Source organism: Aspergillus lentulus (genome assembly GCF_001445615.1).
Source record: "Aspergillus lentulus DNA, contig: Alt08, strain: IFM 54703, whole genome shotgun sequence".
Taxonomy (NCBI): Eukaryota; Fungi; Ascomycota; class Eurotiomycetes; order Eurotiales; family Aspergillaceae; genus Aspergillus; species Aspergillus lentulus.
This window is the reverse complement of record NW_028322118.1, coordinates 848,981-868,511: the sequence shown is the minus strand read 5'-3', so window position 1 is coordinate 868,511 and position 19,531 is coordinate 848,981. Positions and strand designations below refer to the sequence as shown.

Genomic DNA, 19,531 nt, shown 5'->3' with positions numbered 1-19,531 from the left:
TTCCACCTTTCGCAGCAGGCGATTTTATTGTTCCTCTCTCTGTGTGAGAATACGTTGTAATGGGATCTGTCACCTATCATGACAACTCCCCGGTTGCTGCCAAACATTAAGCTCTCTTGAAGCTTTCCTTGGGCCCAGTCCCCTTGTTAACACGAGGCCAGCCAATGGGAAATTGACGCTGTCGGCTTTGATGCTATGGCATTGGAATATCAACCAGCATTCTCCAACTCTAGCGCAGGCAGATTCTTTCTTTGATGATTGCTTAGGTCTTTTCTGCTCGCTTCCACCTTCTGTTCACGAAACTAGCTGTCCAGAACATCTCACATGATGGCTGGTCCTCTTCACACTTACGGACCGACCTGTCTACTGGCCGACGATGATCCCGACCCTTCCACATGGTATTCTCTATCTGAACCGCCCAAAGTTCGAGCGCAGTTTTTCTACACCTCGTCTCTACCGATCGATGATCCCTTAAGCGCACTGCCTCCGCCGTCCAGCGGTCAAACTGCGAAGAATGAACGGGCACCACCGCAGCCATTTTCTGTTAAGGACAACATAGCGCTCGAGGAAGCGTGGCGGAATCTTCGGGAAACAACGAGTGAAAGGGCGGCCGGGTCGAAGAAGCCTCCGACTGTCGTGAGGAACGCAGGTATAGCTGTACCAGGGAAGGAATCGGTCAATGACACGGAGAGGAGGCATACAGGCAGCCGTGGAGATGGAAGCCTCACTGGGATTGATGAGAGTCCACCGAATAACCATACTTCGTCTACCGACGATCAGCCATTTCGCAGTAGCAGAGGAGATGCAGTCGGCGGTACGGGTGACAGTGTGCCATGGGGCAGATCGCAAGCTGGCTCTGCACAGGACGATGGGTCTGACAATCACAACCAGAGAAAAATGGAACTGTTCTTAAGCGACCAAGACAATGCTGCAAAACGCGTTGCAGGTACACCCTCAGCGAGCGAAAATCCATCAATGGGGGGATTCGAGGGTGGAAGTCTACCGGGTAAATCATCTCATGATGCGAGCATTAGCGGCTCGCCGTTTGCTAGAGCTCCTATTGCTCAGTTACAAAGCCCGCTAGGTCGCTCGGTTGAATCTGTCTCCTCAAAGGGTGGAAGCTCGAATATCCAGGCTGAACCCTATTACGCCGGGCCGCATCATACTGCGACGAAGCCCTCAGACCTGAGAAACAGTATTGGTCAAGACAACTCGTCAGAAGGACCTATAATAGAAGCTGGAGCAGTTGACCAGGACACTTCTCAGTTGAAGGTTCCCGTCGGTGTTTCCCGACTTCACCTGGTGGAGTTACCGAATCTAAAGGTGTCATTTCCCTCAATTAGCTGAGTTCAGGATCTGACGGCGCTGATTCTCCTATAGATGAAACCCATATACTGGAGTCCTCTTCATGATGAATCGAATGTTCTGCGTGCTACTTGGTTTTACAAGAACACAATGCTTCCAGTAGAAACAGAGCTCGCCAACAAGCTTGAGGATGGATACATTTATCTGAAACCCTGGACAGACACATGGCAGGACGAACTCGACAGCTGCGTTGAGAACGGAGCCGACGCGGAAATGAAAATCGTGCACAAACTGTGGCCGAACCCTGATCCGAAATCCCACAGCACACCTACTTCACGCCCTGGATCTAGCGCTCAGGTAAGAAGTGCAGGTCCGGATTCTGACTCGCCAACGTTTGAAGAAAATCGAGCTGCTGGTGGGACGACTGCACATACTGAAGCCGCCAGGCCCTTTTTGAATTCCAGTGTCATATATGTCGATGGTAGGAATGCTCAAATTCTCAGACCCAGCTTGCTTCCTTCTGTTTCAAGAGGGAGGCGACCTCTCAGTTCCATTCGCAAGGGTCGACATATTGGAATACCCGTGGTCCGTGGCTTCAGCCGTCGCTCATGGGAACAGCTACATCCATCTAAACCCAGTCCTGTAGATGTAAGAAATTACCTCCGAATCCAATCGCGAGCAATGTCCAGGACGGATGGTAGACAAGTCTGCTATGCCTGTGCAATGGAAGGATCGCGACCTACTCCGACGGACTTGGTGTTGGTCATCCATGGCATTGGTCAGAAGCTATCGGAACGTATGGAGAGCTTCCATTTTACGCATGCAATCAATGCCTTCCGCAGGAATATCAACATGGAACTGAATAACGAGCCAGTCTGGCATCATGTGCGCCGGGACCATGGCGGGATCATGGCCCTACCCGTCAATTGGCGATCGACGCTATCCCTGGCGGATGGCAGCCTCGAGTCTGAGATTTCTGATGATCCAACTGCAAATCGCTACTCGCTGAACGACATCACGCCGGAGACAATTCCGGCCGTCAGGTCATTGATCAGTGATGTCATGCTCGACATTCCCTACTACTTATCACATCACAAGCCGAAGATGATTCAAGCAGTTGTCAAAGAAGCGAATCGAATATTTCGACTATGGTGCAAGAACAACCCCGGGTTCCAGAAGCACGGTCGTGTGCACCTGATTGCACACTCTCTAGGAAGCGCTATGGCTATAGATATCCTCAGTCATCAGCCGACCAAGCTACCAGACATTGATTTCGCAACGACGAGCGTCCGCAATGATATTTTCGAGTTTGACACGAAGAATCTTTTCCTTTGTGGTAGTCCTGTCGGCTTTTTCTTGCTCTTGAATAAAGGTACGTTGGATCTATGATTACACAGGTTGTTCTACGGAGCACCCGCTAACGAACTCTACAGCGAACCTCTTGCCACGGCGAGGTAGAGATAAGCCCGGCTATGAAGGCGAAGATCGACTTCGTGGTGTTGCAGGCGAGGCAGACACCTATGGTTGTTTGGCCATTGATAACCTCTACAACATCATGCATACTACAGACCGTAAGTCCCTTTTTCTTGCCATTGCAATCGAATAATGGTTGACTCTATCAGCAATCGCATATCGTGTCAATGCCGCAGTGGACGTTGACCTTGCCAATTCTTTAAAGGTCGCTTCAATCCCAGGCACATCATCCTCCTTCTGGGAATCTTTCGGCAGTGTCTTTCGCTGGAGCACGTCCACTGCTTCCGCGCCTAATCGTCCTGCGACCATTACCAAGCTCCCTTCCAACGTGGAAATGGAGACACATGATTTCACACGCGAGGATATCGCAGAGAAACGCATGTTACTCCTTAACGATAACGGCCAAATAGACTATTTCATTTCCGGCGGTGGTGGACCACTGAACATTCAATATCTGAACATGCTGAGTGCGCATAGCAGTTACTGGATCCTATCAGACTTTGTTCGCTTTATCGTCATAGAGGTAGCCCGCGAGCAGGGGAGGGAATCGACATTGCCTGCATTCAGGGCTGAGAAGAAGAAGGGATGGAAGTTACATAAAGGTTGATAGATTAGAGATAATAATTCCGTTACTGGCATTGGCATTGGGCGGAGATACCTACATATTGGCGGATTACAGCGAAGTATCCTCGTCTGGAGGTGCTGAGGAAATGTTATCTTTATTGTGTTCATTCCGAATTTACTGTACCTTAGCCACGAGACTACCATACACGTTCATAGCAGACTCGTAGCACCAGTCTACGCCTCCGGCACTACATTGCCGAGCATCAAAGCCTCCACTAGGGTACCCTTGTCCACCTTTCCGCTTCCCGGATGAAGTACCAGTAGCGCATTCGCACTCGCAAGGCTTCCTACCCTTGAGCTCCGCTGGCCAACACCTTCAAGGCCGGTACTCGTGGCATACAGCCGGCCATCAGAACGCGAAGCAGTGACAATGGCACGATGGTACTCTGTGCGCTTAGGGTCAAGCGGAAACTGATGCGCCAGTGTGACGGACACAAGAGGCAGCCCCAGCGCAGGAGTCACTCCCGGCGCAGTCTGTCTCTGCCCCATTCCCATCAACTTGTGCAGCGACGGAAGCACGAACAGATTCAGCGTCACCAGCGCCGAAGCGGGGTTCCCCGGCAGCGAGAAGATGAGTTTCGACTCGCGCTCCTGCTGCGCGGAGCCAGTCGGTGACGATGAGGGCTTGAATGGGATTGTGGCGAACGTCGTCGGCTTCCCCGGTTTCATTGAGACGCGGCCGAAATGGATGGTGCCGCCAAGCGAGCGCTCGATGGTCGGCTTGAGCAGGTCCAGCTCGCCCATTGAGACGCCGCCTGTGGTGACGATCACGTCGACGCTGGTGCTTGCGCGCCCTACGCCGCGGAGGGCGTCGCGGAGGGCGTCTTCGAGTTCCGTGGGTGGTGTGTCGCGCGCGATTCCCAGGTCTACTGTGGGGAATCCCCATGAGGAGAGGCAGGAAAGGAGCGAAGGGCGGTTGGAGTCGCGGATCTGGCCACCGTGGAGTTTGGCTGGGTCGTTGTGTTCGACTAGCTCGTCGCCGGTGCTGAGAACGCCCACGCAGGGTTTCTTGTATACCCTGACGGTCTTGGTTCCTGTTGCTGCAAGGAGGCCGATTTCGCCCCCGACGGATGTGATGAGGTCGCCTTTGGAGAGGATTTTGGAGCCTAGCGCGACGTCACTGCCTGGTTCACGAACGTTCTCCAGAGGTTTGATGTCGCCGGTGAGGATTTCGATGGTGGCCTCTTCTTGACCGTCGGGCGTGGAGGACACGAGGACGGTGTCTTCTACCATCACGACTGCGTTCGCGTTGGGTGGGAGGGGTGCGCCGGTGGTTATTCTGGCCACGGTACCAGGTTCAAGAGGCGACAGCGTCCCTCCTGGGTTCGCGTGAGTGATGGAGGCTACGGGGAAGATCCCCTTCGTACTAGGCCCGGCTGTTGGTGAGTCAGGGGCAGTAACGGCATATCCATCGACAATACTGGCGCGGTAGGCCGGTACTGCCTCTCCAGCGTAGACATCCTCGGCGACGACATAACCAACAAGAGAAGATGTCACAGGAACCTCGATGACGACCGGCTCCGGCGTGTGCTGGCTGATCAGTTTGAGAGCTTCGTCGACCGAAAGCATGGGGTAAGGAGACGAGCGATAACGGCGGTTCGGTCCTGCATTCGGGTCATTAGACTGAGGCCGTTCTGAAGGTGACGTATGCGCCCTTGGGACTACGTGTCCATGACCATGAGAATGCCCATGAGTGTGGTGATGGTGATGGTGGTGGTGATGATCATGCGGTTGTGCTTTGTCCTCTGAGCTTTTGTTCTGAGAAGACACGCCAGCTTCGGCTTCTAGCTTCTTGATTCCACCTGCATGGAGAGCTCTGGAGTTTGCTCCAGCCGCTTGAGTACAGGCATGCGGTAGAAGTTTGATGATAGCCTCAAGGTTCTCCTTGGCTCCTTTCGGGGAACCTGGTAACGTAATCAACAGCGACTTGTCTCTGACACCTGCAACAGGCCGAGACATCATTGCAACTGAAGGAATGGTCAGCTACTGCACTGAGTAAAATGATGTTCCCAGCCTTACATGGTGTCACCCTAAGAGAGGCGGCAAGCATGCCGTGTCTGAGCCATGCAGTCAGTATCCATAGTCCGTAATAAGTAACTCTGACAGTCGGCTTACACAATGCCAGGCGCATGGCGATGAATGAGAGGCGATACAGCCTATACAAGTCATTAGCTTCTCGCTTGGGTACCCAAGAGAAACAGAACAGACCTCAGGAGTATTATCCTTGACAGCAAACCCCGTACCACCGCTAATCAAAACCAGATTAAACCAATCTGGACCGTCTGTCCAGTTGCAGATTGTGCGTTGGATATCTAGCACATTATCTGGCACGATCTTGATAACAGGAGGGTCCCAGCTGTTGGACCCCTCGGCTGTAAATGAAGCGGTCAGAGTATCGCCGACCTTATCAGTGGATGGGTCCTGAGAAGCAGTATCTGAGACAACCAGGATTGCAGCCCTGAGTTTGCCGTCGGCCATCTTGGGTGTAAACGCTGCAATGCGTGACTAATTCGTTGCTTCTTGGAGGTGCGGGGATACGTTACGCTCTTAAGTAGCTCGATAAGCGGAATCGGAGATATATCTCAAAGCTGCAGATAGCGGAGAGCGCTTTCATGGTTAACTACCGTCATAAAAGAACTACGCTCCGCGGAAGTACAAACAAATGAATGATAGGGAATCCTCCATCAATTGCGCATATTTACACAGTGCCAGAAAGGAAAAAAAAAAAAAAAAAAAAAAAAAAATACTGCCTCGGATATCTGAATTGGCCATTAACCCTGGACAATTCTTACTGTACATCATAGCGGACATCATCACCACAGCGAACAGCTAAATCATCAATGCAGCTCTCTGCATACCGGAGAAGCTCTACAGTCAACCCAAATCCAGACGCCTTAATGCTTTATATAACAGACAGATAAAGGACGAAACAAGAAATTTAAGAAGAAAGGGAAAATTGGTACGAGTGAATCCAGTCCGAATGAATCCAGATTCGCTTCACGAGAAGTCTTCTGTTCGAAGAAGACTGTTGTTGGAAGCCGAAACTAAGCCCCGAAGTCTGTCGCTTTTCCACCAATCAGAAGGCCGATAATAAGACCGAAGAGACCGAGGACAGAGCTGAAAATCTCGATGACGAGGATCTTGACGAATCTGTTCATAGAGACATTATATGATTAGCCGTGCGTACTAAGGTAAGATGCGAGGGGAATGGGAACGAACAAGCTCGGGTCAGCGGCATCGGCCAGAGCTGCACCACTTCCGTTGATGCCAACAGAGATACCACAGATCAGATTGCATGCGCCCACTGTGATACCTCCCCAGAAGAGTGCATAACCCGTGTAATAATTGCTGCCGGAAAAGATCTCGTCGCCCTCGACAAGATTGAGTTTCGATGAATACACGATAGCCATAATAACTCCGTAGATAGCGACGACTTCACAGAAAATGATAGAGATCAGATTCTTTGTCCGAATCCGCGGTGCTTTGACACCTCCGCCAACAATGGATGAGCCCGTTAGGAAGATACCCCTGATGACGTAGGTCAGTAACTGACAGAATTAATGCTACCAAAACTGAAGTTATATAACGGCGTACCATGCTGCTCCGACAACAGATAACCCTATGCACAAAGCAATACCGATATTTGCCCAGGCGTATGGAGAAACGGACTCGAGGAAGTGGCCAACCTAAGAGATGTCAACGAGATCAGGTCATGGAAGAGGGAAATAAAGGTATCAATCTATACATTTAATTGTTCACCGTCGCCATGGAACAGCATGTCTGAATAAGCGTGTTAGTACATCCAGACACTGCGCGAGACTCACGGTGTACTTACACCCTCCTATCACGAGGAGTGACACGGTTGCAGCCCCAGCTCCATAATAGAGGACCATGGTGATCTCCAACCCTTTCGCGCAGCCTGTAAACTCGGAATAAGAATATCAAGCTGCAGGGGACTCAAATAGAGCTGCGGATAGTTGGTAAGCGATAACGTTGGAGCTCTGTTTGGCGCCTGTTCGTCTCGCTGGAACACCAACGGGCAGTTAGTCGGCTGAGATGGTGCTTCGGCCCGAGTTTAATCCGTCGGTCGGCTTAGCTCGTGGTTCACCGTACGTCCAGCCCGTCAGAGCAGAGACTAAAGCCGGACTGTCTTAGGTGGGCTCTTAGCCAGATACCTTAGACCAGCTATTCACGTACCCCAGACTGACCCATGGATCGAGCTCCTCTCCAGGCGACCATCTGAACGACTCGCACGGCTGATCTAGTCGCGACCACATCGGTGTTACAACGAAAAAGCTTTTTGATTTTATACTCTTATATCCCTAGCTTAGCGTCCTTCTCGAACTCTTCCGTCTCCGCTGAAGTATAAAGACTGATACCGCGGCTGCCTCTACTACCCCTTATTCTCTTGTCACCGCTCCTCACACACAGCTCACCATGGCTTCCTCCGGGGTTGGGTCGTATTCGAACCCCTTGAAGAAATTCAAGTATGTTTTTCAGCGCGGAAGCGTATTGTCTTCTGATTCAATCGCTAACAGATCGATAGGCTGGTATTTTTAGGAGAGCAGAGCGGTACGCACAATCTTCCGGGGCGATCACACGGGGTTAAGATACGATAAGGGTGACTTCTGACATTATGTTGCAGTGGGGAAGACGTCTCTGATCACCAGGTTTATGTATGATTCGTTCGACAACACATACCAGGCGACAATCGGAATCGACTTTCTGTCCAAGGTAGATTTCACCTCGTTCACAGACATTTTGCGTCCGCGTTCACGAATACTTTTATGGTTGCCCATCACCGAATATGCGGGTTAGCTAACCTGTTATCGCGCATTAGACGATGTATCTGGAGGATAGAACAGTCCGACTCCAGCTCTGGGATACGGCCGGTCAAGAGCGATTCCGATCTCTGATTCCTTCCTACATTCGAGACTCGAGCGTCGCAGTTGTCGTCTATGATATCTCAAACGCCAAGTCATTCCAAAATACCCGGAAGTGGATTGATGACGTTCGTGGTGAGCGAGGCAACGATGTGATCATCGTGCTAGTAGGCAACAAGACCGATTTGAATGATAAGCGGGAAGTGACTACAGCACAAGGCGAAGAGGAGGCAAAGAAGAACGGACTGATGTTTATCGAGACCAGCGCCAAGGTCGGCCACAATGTGAAGCAACTTTTCAGGAGGATAGCCCAAGCCCTTCCGGGAATGGAGGGTGAAGCAAACAGAGAATCGCAAAGTGGGTTGATTTTCCGCAACTGTTGGCTTGCTGCCTCTGAGACTGACTGCTCTTCGTACAGTGATCGACGTCAACATCAACCCCAGAGAGACGACAAGCAACGATGGATGCGCGTGCTAGTTTTATATCAACCTTTTGATTACCTGTCTATAATTGCTACTCGCTCCTTTGATGACTTGATCTCAATGACGATAATTGAGATTGTTCATAATGTTTTACCATTCTTAACATGTACATTGTCTTCTCCATTCCATGTTTCAGGTTGAACAGCGTTTTTAGATTGAAGTCTTTCAATTTTGCGCCTCTCCAGTCGTTGGTCTCAAAGTGGTCGTCGCCGGGTTGCTACAAGGCAGAGATGGGTGTTCTACTTGCGCATCGTATGAGCGTCTCATTGCCCCATGGACTCATCGTCAAGAATCTCTATTGCGTGGGCATTATTGGAAAATTACCCACCTTTTTTGTGTGTGCCGATGTCGCGCATTGACCTTGTCTATTGACAAAAGGAGGCTGATATTTCCAAGCGCCTCATACAGTCAAGTACAATTGAATCCAGTCTCTGGCTATTTAGTCAGGCAGGCAGAAATATACGCTCTCAGTGCACTACAGCCGTCCTATTCAATACCAGAAATTAGCTCTAAATGTGACTTGGTGCTTACCTTTTTGTGGCAGATGCCAAGCCATAGAGGTTGCCTGATGTTTCTTACTGAACCTACGGAGTACCGCTGAAAATGACCGTAGATGCATCCGGAGTTGACATTGAAATACTGTAACAGACTGGCTGCAAGAAAATGGAAGAGTCAATTCTATCTACCACATCGTAATGCCGAGAAAGACTAGAATTATGAGAATAAGATAATGATGCCATCGTCACCATTGCCATTCTCAGGGCTCACTATTACTCGCATTATGCTCTTCTGAGTAGTCTTAGCCTCTGGTAAACGAATACGAAAAGGTAGCGATCAGCGGGCGGATCGCCCGGAAAACCAAGCCCGCCCCTGTGCAACAGCCGCTTAGGTTGGGCATTCCAACAACCCAGCACCAGCCTCGTTTGCCATCTTTCATTCTCTTCATCCGTTCCCGACTTGTCGTTCTACCATCATCTTTTTCTGTCATTCCATTCCTTTTCCTCTTTCTGCCGTCCTTGAGCCACGAGCGGTTCCCCTCACCGACCTCATCGGCGGCATCCATCATGGGTTTTTCAGCCCGTTTCCTCCGCGTGCCGCGGCCAGAGGTACGTCAATTTTCATCGCATGACCTCAATGATGGAACTGCAAAACTTTTCCATTCGTCTTTCGACAGGTCTGCCAAGTGTGCGAATACTAATTAACGATGACTCCAACAGACGTTTCTTTATGTGATGAGCCTGGAGACAGGCGCTTCTTTAATCACACTTTCCCTGCTGCTGAACAAGATCAGCGGTCTCTATGGCCTGCTCGCCTTATTGACCGGCTACCATCTGTCGCCAGTCCAGCTCTCTATGTACCTCTATTCGCTTGTTGCGCTCGGTCTTACAGCATATCTCTTCCCGCATATTCGGAAGCAGTCGCCCCTGCAGTGCCTCGCCCTCGCTTGGCTCTACCTCTTCGACACAGTCATCAATGCCGCATACACAGCTGCGTTCGGTGTGACATGGTTCCTCGTTATCTCACAGCACTACGATAACGGGACCGCAAAGGGACCGGGCAGCGACACAATCTCCCAAACCGCCGGCTTCACCAACCCCAAATACGGCTCCTCGTCCACCAATGGAAACTCCGCACGAAGCCCGGACAGCCTCACCAACGCCGTCACCCAGCCCGAGAGCTTCCAAAGCATTGTGTTCATCTGCTTGCTGTGGATTATCCGCATTTACTTTGTGTTCGTCATGCTCGCCTTTGCCCGCCAGGCATTACGTCTCTACGTCGCAATCCCCCGCCACACACAGCTACCCACGCACAGCCGCAATACCTCTGTCGCTAGCGTTGCTAGTGTTGCTGATATCGACCGGGAGCCGTTCTCACCATATAGTCCTGATGGTCAAGGCTGGCAGGGCAAGCTTGGCCGCCTCTTGATTGGCCTTGGTCGCAGTTACTGGCTGGGCGAAGACGAGGACGGTGCCTGGTTGGACAGCATGGGTCGCAAGTTTCGTGCTCGCGGCCAGGATCTTCCGGGTCCTTTGGAACGAGAAAGAAGGCGCCGGTCGGGCACCGGGCCTCCACAGCCCTCGCAAGCCACGGTTCAGGCCGCTGCACTGCAGCAACCGATCCCGGAGAATCTGAAGATGCATGACTGGACTGACGGCCGGTGATTTGTTTCGGTTACCAGCATATATCGCTGCCTAGCAGCCGGCATACTTTGTTGACATAATGGCACGTGATGTCATCTGGTCCCGCCACCCCACCTCCTGCTTAATTGCTAGGGATCGTGGCCGGCCATCGTTGCGCTCTTGTCGTTGTATAGAATCAAATCGACAAGGCTCGCCACTGTTGATAATACCCTTCTTACCATTGGCTCAAAGTCCCTGTGATCTTTTTGTTCCTGTTACTTATTTTATATGCCGAAATGATCTACATAACATGGTTGGGTGGGGACTTGGGCTCTGGGTGATTGCTGGATGATTCATGTCTTTCCCCCTTCACTTTTGGTGAATGTCTTCAAAGGAAGAGGCGTTCGGGTCAGGTTTTCTCGGATATGGCATGCGGATGTAATTGGTACTGACACGTGGAATCAGATAGTAGAGGGAAATCATGGATCTACTCTGGTGGGCGCCTGTTCCTTCGGCTGAGGATGGCTCGGGAGTACAGGCCCTGTATATTTTCATAACGATATGGGTTTAGCATTTATTAAGGCGTCTTGAGAAATTCATCATCATCAATAGTGCTAGTTTTCGTCTTCAAACTTATTGCATACAACCTCGCAGCAGCTGACAAGCAGCCGATCTGTTTTGAAAATGATGGCATTAATGAGAGATTGGTCATCCAATCATTACCTTAGTAGTTGATTGCTGATTTATTGATATGCCACCAAGCTCTCGCCCGAGAGACTGGCCTGAGGCACCTTGGTAGCGACGAAGACTGCCGAATAAGCAAGGTCCGGTAGTTAATCATCCATAAGAATCTCAGTGCTGCACTCTGTTACTCAGAAGAATTCCACTATTAGACCTTTATTTTACTCTAGTCCCAACTAGACATATTATAATGACGGACAGTAGCTCTGCCTCGAAATAACAGAATCCCGATACTGTGGACTGATCCTTCTCGTCAGATCATCAGCTCGGTGACCGATTCAAACACCGACGCCAAGACCTCAAAACGTGAGGAAGAAAACTGACGTGCTCAAGCTGGCAGTCACGGGACCCCCGCACTTCAACCGAAACAGCAAGTTTGTTTCCATGCCAGATGAGTGTTTGCATCGATGTCGTGATCATAGTCCAATCAGAAGGCTGATGATCCAACCCCCGATGGCGGAGAGGATGGTGTACGCAGTGCCTTTTTTCCCGTTGTCTGCTTTTTTTGGGAGATAATTGTGAATGTGTTAGGAGAGTTTTTACTTAAATCTCATTTGGGAGCCTTTCTTTTCCTCCGCATATTCTGTTTGTTCTTCTGTCAAGGTTGCATTGAGTGGGAGTCACCGTATGCGGTGATATCTACATTTCTGCACATATACTTCATCCCACTTTCTGCGCAGTGAAGAGCGCAGTGCACATCTACCAGATATGGCATCCATTTCGTCTGCTGCGGAAGCAGGTTAGTCTTCTTCCCCTATGCATGCTAATTGTCATGTTCCAGTTGGAACATTTTCCCTGCGATCGATTGCTAATTATTCAAAAAGCTGCACGAGTTGCCTACCTTGTCAGCGACACTATCCTCTCCGTTCAACCATCTTTGCAGACAGATTCTCTGTTCTCAAAGCCCCTCAAGGCTCTGAAGGCGAGCAATACTCGTAGCATCCTCCCTAGATCTACAGCCGAGGTGGGTGAAATCGCAACCTGCCCAGTCATGGAAATTTCGCAGAATTATGATTGACCCTGTGGACAGGTGGTAGCTGTTCGCTCTAATGAAGACCCTCTTCTTTCTGCCTTCCATCCATTGCAGGCAGGCGACGCAGTTTCCGTCGTCACCGGCTCCTCTGTCCTGCTCTCATCCGTTCCTCACCTCTACCGCTTAGCGAACTCTCCAATTGTCATCCATGTCGCCCTGGAGCCCTCCCCATTTCCAGATTACTCCGTCATCAGCTCGATACGCCAGTGTGGCTTCACCTTCTTGCATTCCGAGACAATTCAGGAGGCACAGGATATTGCCATCACCGCCCATGCTCTAGCACACAGATCCGGAAAGGGTGTCATTCATTTCTTTGACCCTGCCAACTCCGCAAACGAGAATGCCATTGAGGCGGAAAATGTGGACGTTATTAGATCTCTGCTCAACCTGGGCAGAAGCAGTGCGTCCCAGTCTGGAGCTCAGACACTATATGCCGACTCCGGCCGCGTAGCCACCGTGTCTGAGGAAGTTGCGGAGAGCTCTGCTGTCCAAGGTGGCATTGCTTCCACCCTCGCGCCACCAACCCAGACTCCTTCAAGCGTCAGTGTTGATAACTCATCCGTCGGATCGTCGCGGAGAGATAGCAGCACGGACAGCCATGCCACCAGCTCTGCCGCCACAACCGTTGATGCTGCCGCTTCGGTCCGTCCAGTCAGCGCTGCCGACATCTTCGAGTGGACAGGCCAGATCTGGAGAGTTCTGTCCCAGAGCACCGGACGCACCTACCGCGCAATTGAATACACTGGTCCCTCGGATGCCAAGTCGGCCATCTTCATCTTTGGCTCCACCGGAGTATTCGTTGATGTCCTCGCAAAGGCGGAAGCCAACAGTGAGCTCGAGAACATCGGACTCATGACTGCTCGCCTTTACCGTCCCTGGATCGGAGGCCAGATTGTGAATTCTATTCCGAGCTCCGTCGAGAAGATTGCCGTTCTCGAGCAGGTTCGCAAGACTACCAAGTGGGGTCCGTCATTCATGGATATCTTGTCCAGCTTGACCCCCTCTGCTGGCAGACCAACCCCTCAAATTGTTGGGTACAGACTTGGATATGTCGAGCCTTCTACTGCAGTTCAGGCACTGCGCGGTATTGTCCATAACTTGAACTCTTCCTCCCCTATTCAGAATCTCGAGATCGGCAGCGCCAAGGTCCCCGCCGCTGAGTCTTCTCTGGAACAGCCTCACGTTGAGAACGCCTACCTGAAGATCCTGAACCAACTATTTGCTGAGCGTCTTTACATTGCCAATCAGTTGGGCTCTCAGAATGCGGGCGTTTCTTCCACTATCGCAGCGAGCCCCGAATATGGATTCGGTTCGCTGATCGCCAGGAAGGAGCGCCGTCAGCGCTTTGTCCGCGAGGTCGAAGAAGCTTCAAAGTCCACTGACTTCACCTCCGATTCCTCCAAATCATCGTTGTCTAATTGGGCGCTGAATGTCAAGGACGCTTCAAAGGCGAACAAGCTGGCTTCGGAAGTGATTGACACACTCTCTAAGGACGAGTCTCAGCTAGCCAAAAAGCTCCTCGAGTCGAGGAAGCTCTTCTTTGAAGAGTCCCAATGGCTCATCGGTTCCGACGCGTGGGCTTACGATCTCGGCAACTCTGGTGTTCACCATGTCCTCGCTTCCGGAGAGAATGTCAACATGCTTATTATTGACTCCCAACCTTACTCGGAGCGTGCAGCTGCCGACCCGACTCGCAGAAAGAAGGATATCGGATTGTACGCGATGAACTTTGGCAACGCTTACGTCGCCTCCGTTGCCGTTTATGGCTCCTACACCCAGGTTCTCCAGGCAATGGCCGAGGCCGAGCAATTCAAGGGCCCTTCCGTCGTTGTCGCCTATCTGCCCTACAACCAGGAAAATGACTCCGCTCTCACTGTTCTTCAAGAAACCAAGAAGGCCATTGACCTTGGATACTGGCCTTTGTACCGCTGGAACCCCGACAACGAGGCGAAAGGCGAACCAAAGTTCGCTCTCGACTCCGACCGCCTCAGGCGGGAGCTCGAGGAGTTCCTTCGCAGAGACAACCAGCTCACCCAGCTCATGAACCGGAAACCCAAGTTCTCTGCTGTTCTCTCTGAATCATACGGCACTGAAGTCCGCGCCCTGCAGAAGCGTAAGGCCAAGGATTCCTATGAGCAGCTGCTTGAGGGTCTTTTCGGAGCGCCTTTGACAATCCTCTTTGCTTCAGATGGCGGTAACGCTCAAACCCTCGCCAAGCGCCTTGGAAACCGGGGTCGCGCTAGAGGATTGAAGACCATGGTCATGGCCATGGATGATTACCCGGCTGAGGATCTTGCGACAGAGGAGAATGTGGTTTTCATTACCAGTACTGCTGGCCAGGGTGAATTCCCTCAGAACGGTCGCAGCCTCTGGGAAGTCATCAAGAACTCTGGTGATTTGGATCTTTCCTCTATCAACTACTCTGTCTTTGGTCTTGGTGACAGCCACTACTGGCCTCGCAAGGAGGATAAGATCTACTACAACAAGCCTGCCAAGGATCTCGACGCTCGTATCGCTTTCCTTGGAGGCCGCAAGCTCACGGATATTGGTCTCGGTGATGACCAGGACCCAGACGCTTACCAAACCGGCTACTCTGAGTGGGAGCCTCGTCTTTGGCAAGCTCTCGGTGTCGACAAGGTCGAAGGTCTTCCAGAGGAACCCGCGCCCCTGACCAACGAAGACATCAAGATCCAGTCTAACTACCTGCGCGGTACCATTGCTGAGGGCTTGTTGGATGAAACCACTGGTGCTATTTCCGCCAGTGACCAACAGTTGACCAAGTTCCACGGCACCTACATGCAGGATGATCGTGATGTCCGTGATGAGCGTAAGGCTCAGGGTCTCGAGCCAGCCTACAGTTTCATGATCCGTTGCCGGCTTCCTGGCGGTGTTGCTACTCCTTTGCAATGGATTCAGATGGACGACATCAGCAGCGCATACGGCAACGAGACTATGAAGCTTACCACTAGACAAACCTTCCAGTTCCACGGTGTCATCAAGCGCAACCTCCGCTCTGCCATGCGTGCCATCAACAAGGCGCTCATGACAACTATTGCCGCTTGCGGTGATGTCAACCGTAACGTCATGTGCAGTTCTCTGCCCGAGCTTTCCTACTTCCACCGCGAAACTCACGCGGTCGCTAAGAAGATTAGCGACCACCTACTTCCTTCCACCACCGCCTATCACGAGATTTGGCTGAAGGATGATGACGACAACAAGATCCAAGTGGCAGGAGATGCCGTTCAGGACCACGAGCCCCTGTACGGTCCCACATACCTTCCTCGAAAGTTCAAGATCACCATCGCCATCCCTCCTCACAACGATACTGATGTCTATGCGCACGATATTGGTCTGATCGCCATCAAGGGTGCTGACGGACACCTTGAGGGCTTCAATATCCTCGCCGGTGGTGGTATGGGTGCAACTCACAACAACAAGAAGACTTACCCTCAGACCGGTCGTATGTTTGGTTACGTGCCAGCTGATCAGGCTCACATTGTCTGTGAGAAGATCATGCTCGTCCAGCGGGACTTTGGTGACCGCAAGAACCGTAAGCACGCTCGTCTCAAGTACACCATTGACGACATGGGAGTTGAGACCTTCAAGGGCAAGGTGGAGGCTCTCCTTCCCGATGGGTTGCGTTTTGCCGAGCCCCGCCCGTTCAAGTTTACTTCCAATGTCGACACCTTTGGCTGGCAGAAGGATGAGACTGGCTTGAACCACTTCACCTTTTTCATTGAGAACGGTCGTATCGAGGACACAGCTGAGTTCACCATGCGTTCGGGCTTGCGTGAATTGGCCAAGCTCGACAAGGGCGAGTTCCGCCTGACTGGTAACCAGCATCTGATCCTCTCCAACATCAAAGACGAGGACTTGCCTGCTGTCAAGGAGATAATGGCCAAGCACAAGCTCGACAACACTTCCTTCAGCGGTTTGCGTCTGTCTTCTTCTGCTTGTGTTGCGTTCCCCACATGTGGTCTGGCCATGGCCGAGTCTGAGCGCTACCTTCCTGTGCTGATCTCTAAGCTGGAATCGACCCTTGAAGAAGTTGGTTTGGCCCGTGACAGCATTGTTATGCGTATGACCGGTTGCCCGAACGGTTGCGCCAGGCCCTGGCTCGCCGAGGTTGCCTTCGTTGGCAAGGCCTACGGTGCTTACAACATGTACCTCGGCGGTGGTTACCACGGACAGCGCCTTAACAAGTTGTACCGCCAGTCTATCAAGGAGGATGAGATTCTCGACATCATGAAGGGTCTGCTCAAGCGGTACGCACTTGAGCGCAACACCGATGGTGAGACTCCGGAGCGCTTCGGAGACTGGTGTATCCGGGCTGGCATCATTAACAAGACCACGGATGGCACCAACTTTCACGAAGGGGTATGTTGACCTATCACTCACTATTCTTAAGGCTTCTGAGCAGTTACTGACCTCATCTAAAGGTTGCTGAAGAGGATGAAGAGTGAACGATGATGAAAAGTTACGCTTAGTCTCCTTGTTGGATAACAGGGCGCGTACTCTTCTGATTTTACCTTTGATGATAAATGTCCCGCTCCGAGATATGCTCGTCATACCCGCAGATAAACCTGTCATTGTCTTTTGTATGGCATTTTAGATCAAAATACATCTTTAATTGCGTCCTTTGGCGTAAATAACTAATGAGTCAGGAGTCCCTTCGTAACTGGCCATTTTGATAGCATCTGTCATACATCTCCCACTCAGCCAAAAAGGTGCCCAGACAACGATCTCTAGCTGGTAGGGATGATAGAGTAGTAGGGTCAACACAGTAGGGAGGGCATGATAGCATCTATATCCTTGGTAGCCTGTATCTGTTCTCTTAGCCCTTATCAATCACAGAAGCCTACGCTTCATACAGTAGGCGGTGTACAACCAAAAATTAATTTCTGCCGCTTATCCGCAGTCACTCTGCAAGCTTCTCCAAATGTATGACAGCTGCAGATCAGGAATTGCAGCCATCGAGGAGAAGCCGCTCTATCATCTTATTCTTCTATAGCTGATCAAGGTCCTGGACATATCACTCATCAGTCTGCAGTGACCAGGACACCCGATCGTCGATCCTTTTGAAATTTCACTCTCCAAATTTAACCCCTCATGGACGACTCAGACCCCGTCGTCGCATCCTACGATGTTTACCTCACAGAGTCCGAGATCTCCAGATTCGTTCTCCAGTACTTAGACCGATCCGCCGAACACCCCTACGACGAGAGCCACGAACAGAAACCCACTGCGTTCCGATTGAAACCGAACACCGGTCTCGTGGAGGTTGATGTGCCGATCCAGACACGAGTGAACTACGATGTCAGTAAAGGGCTGCGATATGGCGATGCCATGAGAAGGTCCCGCAGCGCCCGGGATGGAGGCTCCTACGGCTTGGCTGGCGGGTTCAGCTCGGGGGCTGCTGCGGGCGGCGGGAAGGTGAAGATGGAGGGGAACGTGGATGTGGAAATGGGCGGGATGGATAGTAAGGAGGGCTCTGATATTATGCGAGTGCAGACGCTTGGAGGGCGGATTAAGGGTCCTGAGGATGGGGATCCGGTGTACATGCTTGCGGCGTTCCGTGGACGTGGGTTTTCCCCTTGCTCTCATGTGTGACTGCAATGAAGAGGAATTGCTGACGTGGGGTTTGCAGAGAATTTGCACCTGTCTCCTGTTTCTGCGGTCGTGCAGTTGCACCCACAGCTTCATCATATCGATGCCTTGGATGAGATCCCTGCGAAGGGGAGGGGTAAGGCCCGGAAAGAAGGCGAGGAAGAGCAGACTGAGGCTCGCGCGATCGATGTGAAGATCAAGGCGGCAGAGGATGCTGAAGCGGCCATGGTTGCGGGCAACCTGGAACTGCTGAAGAAGATGCAAGACGAGAAATGGACTACGTATGAGTGGGTGGATGCAGAGGTTGGTCTTTCGACTGTTGTATACCGGCAGAACCCAGATGTGCTAACTTATTTTCAACCAGACCGAGGAAGCATGGCAGACGTACGAGAGCTACATGATCCAGCAGGACCTGGAGAATGTTCCGCAGCTTGAGGCGGCCATCGATAGCGAAGACTATCTGGATAGGATGAGCGCACCACGTATCGACCCAGCTCGACCAGAGTTGACGGGTTGGGCGATGAAGCAGAATCGGAAGAGGCAGAAGGAACAAGCTGGCTCCGTCGGAGTCAATGCACAAGGGTGAGCTTCGATATTGCATTTGAAGGGATGAATCAATGTACGATTGCCACGACGTATAAATACTACATGGATCATAGAGTGACTACCGCTTTTCTACGTCCTGACCTTCTGATTAGGATTACTCCATCATTTTAACCAGTGCTTTTTTAAGTTACCTAAGGCTGTACACCTAGTACCTACATGCGATAGTGATCGCAGTCGCATAACACACCTCAATCACTTCCTTTCTCATGCACTTTCGCTGAGGATATCTCCACGAAAGAACAGTAAACATTTAATTGCTTCCCGTCCAACGACAAACGAGCCGACATTATTCGAAAGAGATCAAAAGAACCCTGACGAAACAATAGACATTGTGGCTACCACTGTAACAATTTTAATTGAAGATGCTCCCCTTGAAAAGGCTCCAGAGTATCTTGCCACCGTAGTCCGCCCAATCAGGATGCTCTAAAAAACCACCACCCAAGTAGTAGCTCACGTGCCTTATCGCCCATCGTTCCAACTGATTAGGAATAGTCGGTATTTTTCTTCTCTCCGGGCTCCCGTGTTCCTGGAGGCCGACAGTTTGTTCTGCTTCGCAGATTTTCATCCTCCTCTCCCTCATCACATAATTCAATTCCTTTTCCTGTCGTTCTTCCATTTTATCCGTGAAGAGCTGCAGGACGGCTTGTCAGTTCGGAT

At 51.3% G+C, this 19,531-nt stretch overlaps 7 protein-coding genes across 7 annotated transcripts; 5 read left to right on the top strand and 2 right to left on the bottom strand.

The window, feature by feature from the left end:
- Positions 1 to 324: 324 nt before the first annotated feature.
- ALT_3550 (DDHD family phospholipase) lies at positions 325 to 3,385 on the top strand (the record flags this gene model as incomplete). The annotated part of the gene is made up of 4 exons (XM_089599593.1): positions 325 to 1,302; positions 1,381 to 2,677; positions 2,739 to 2,876; positions 2,928 to 3,385. The coding sequence occupies 4 exons, from the start codon at positions 325 to 327 to the stop codon at positions 3,383 to 3,385; spliced, it is 2,871 nt and encodes a 956-aa protein (XP_089455931.1).
- Positions 3,386 to 3,576: 191 nt separating this feature from the next.
- ALT_3549 (bifunctional molybdopterin adenylyltransferase MobB/molybdopterin molybdotransferase MoeA family protein) lies at positions 3,577 to 5,880 on the bottom strand (the record flags this gene model as incomplete). The annotated part of the gene is made up of 4 exons (XM_089599592.1): positions 3,577 to 5,369; positions 5,422 to 5,459; positions 5,518 to 5,558; positions 5,611 to 5,880. 4 exons carry the CDS (start codon positions 5,878 to 5,880, stop codon positions 3,577 to 3,579), a joined length of 2,142 nt encoding a protein of 713 aa, XP_089455930.1.
- A 566-nt stretch (positions 5,881 to 6,446) lies between these two features.
- On the bottom strand, positions 6,447 to 7,295 carry ALT_3548 (H(+)-transporting V0 sector ATPase subunit c''; the record flags this gene model as incomplete). Its single annotated transcript, XM_033564625.2, has 5 exons — positions 6,447 to 6,552; positions 6,622 to 6,930; positions 6,997 to 7,088; positions 7,148 to 7,182; positions 7,238 to 7,295. 5 exons carry the CDS (start codon positions 7,293 to 7,295, stop codon positions 6,447 to 6,449), a joined length of 600 nt encoding a protein of 199 aa, XP_033420516.2.
- A 544-nt stretch (positions 7,296 to 7,839) lies between these two features.
- Positions 7,840 to 8,762, top strand: ALT_3547 (Rab family GTPase YPT6; the record flags this gene model as incomplete). The annotated part of the gene is made up of 5 exons (XM_033564626.1): positions 7,840 to 7,889; positions 7,949 to 7,974; positions 8,048 to 8,136; positions 8,243 to 8,642; positions 8,704 to 8,762. 5 exons carry the CDS (start codon positions 7,840 to 7,842, stop codon positions 8,760 to 8,762), a joined length of 624 nt encoding a protein of 207 aa, XP_033420517.1.
- A 1,069-nt stretch (positions 8,763 to 9,831) lies between these two features.
- On the top strand, positions 9,832 to 10,929 carry ALT_3546 (inositol phosphorylceramide synthase regulatory subunit KEI1; the record flags this gene model as incomplete). The annotated part of the gene is made up of 2 exons (XM_033564627.2): positions 9,832 to 9,873; positions 9,985 to 10,929. 2 exons carry the CDS (start codon positions 9,832 to 9,834, stop codon positions 10,927 to 10,929), a joined length of 987 nt encoding a protein of 328 aa, XP_033420518.2.
- Positions 10,930 to 12,336: 1,407 nt separating this feature from the next.
- ALT_3545 (sulfite reductase (NADPH) subunit beta) lies at positions 12,337 to 17,124 on the top strand (the record flags this gene model as incomplete). Its single annotated transcript, XM_033564628.2, has 4 exons — positions 12,337 to 12,367; positions 12,453 to 12,592; positions 12,659 to 17,038; positions 17,101 to 17,124. The coding sequence occupies 4 exons, from the start codon at positions 12,337 to 12,339 to the stop codon at positions 17,122 to 17,124; spliced, it is 4,575 nt and encodes a 1,524-aa protein (XP_033420519.2).
- A 646-nt stretch (positions 17,125 to 17,770) lies between these two features.
- On the top strand, positions 17,771 to 18,854 carry ALT_3544 (uncharacterized protein; the record flags this gene model as incomplete). Its single annotated transcript, XM_033564629.2, has 3 exons — positions 17,771 to 18,242; positions 18,309 to 18,571; positions 18,633 to 18,854. The coding sequence occupies 3 exons, from the start codon at positions 17,771 to 17,773 to the stop codon at positions 18,852 to 18,854; spliced, it is 957 nt and encodes a 318-aa protein (XP_033420520.2).
- Between the last annotated feature and the right edge of the window lie 677 nt (positions 18,855 to 19,531).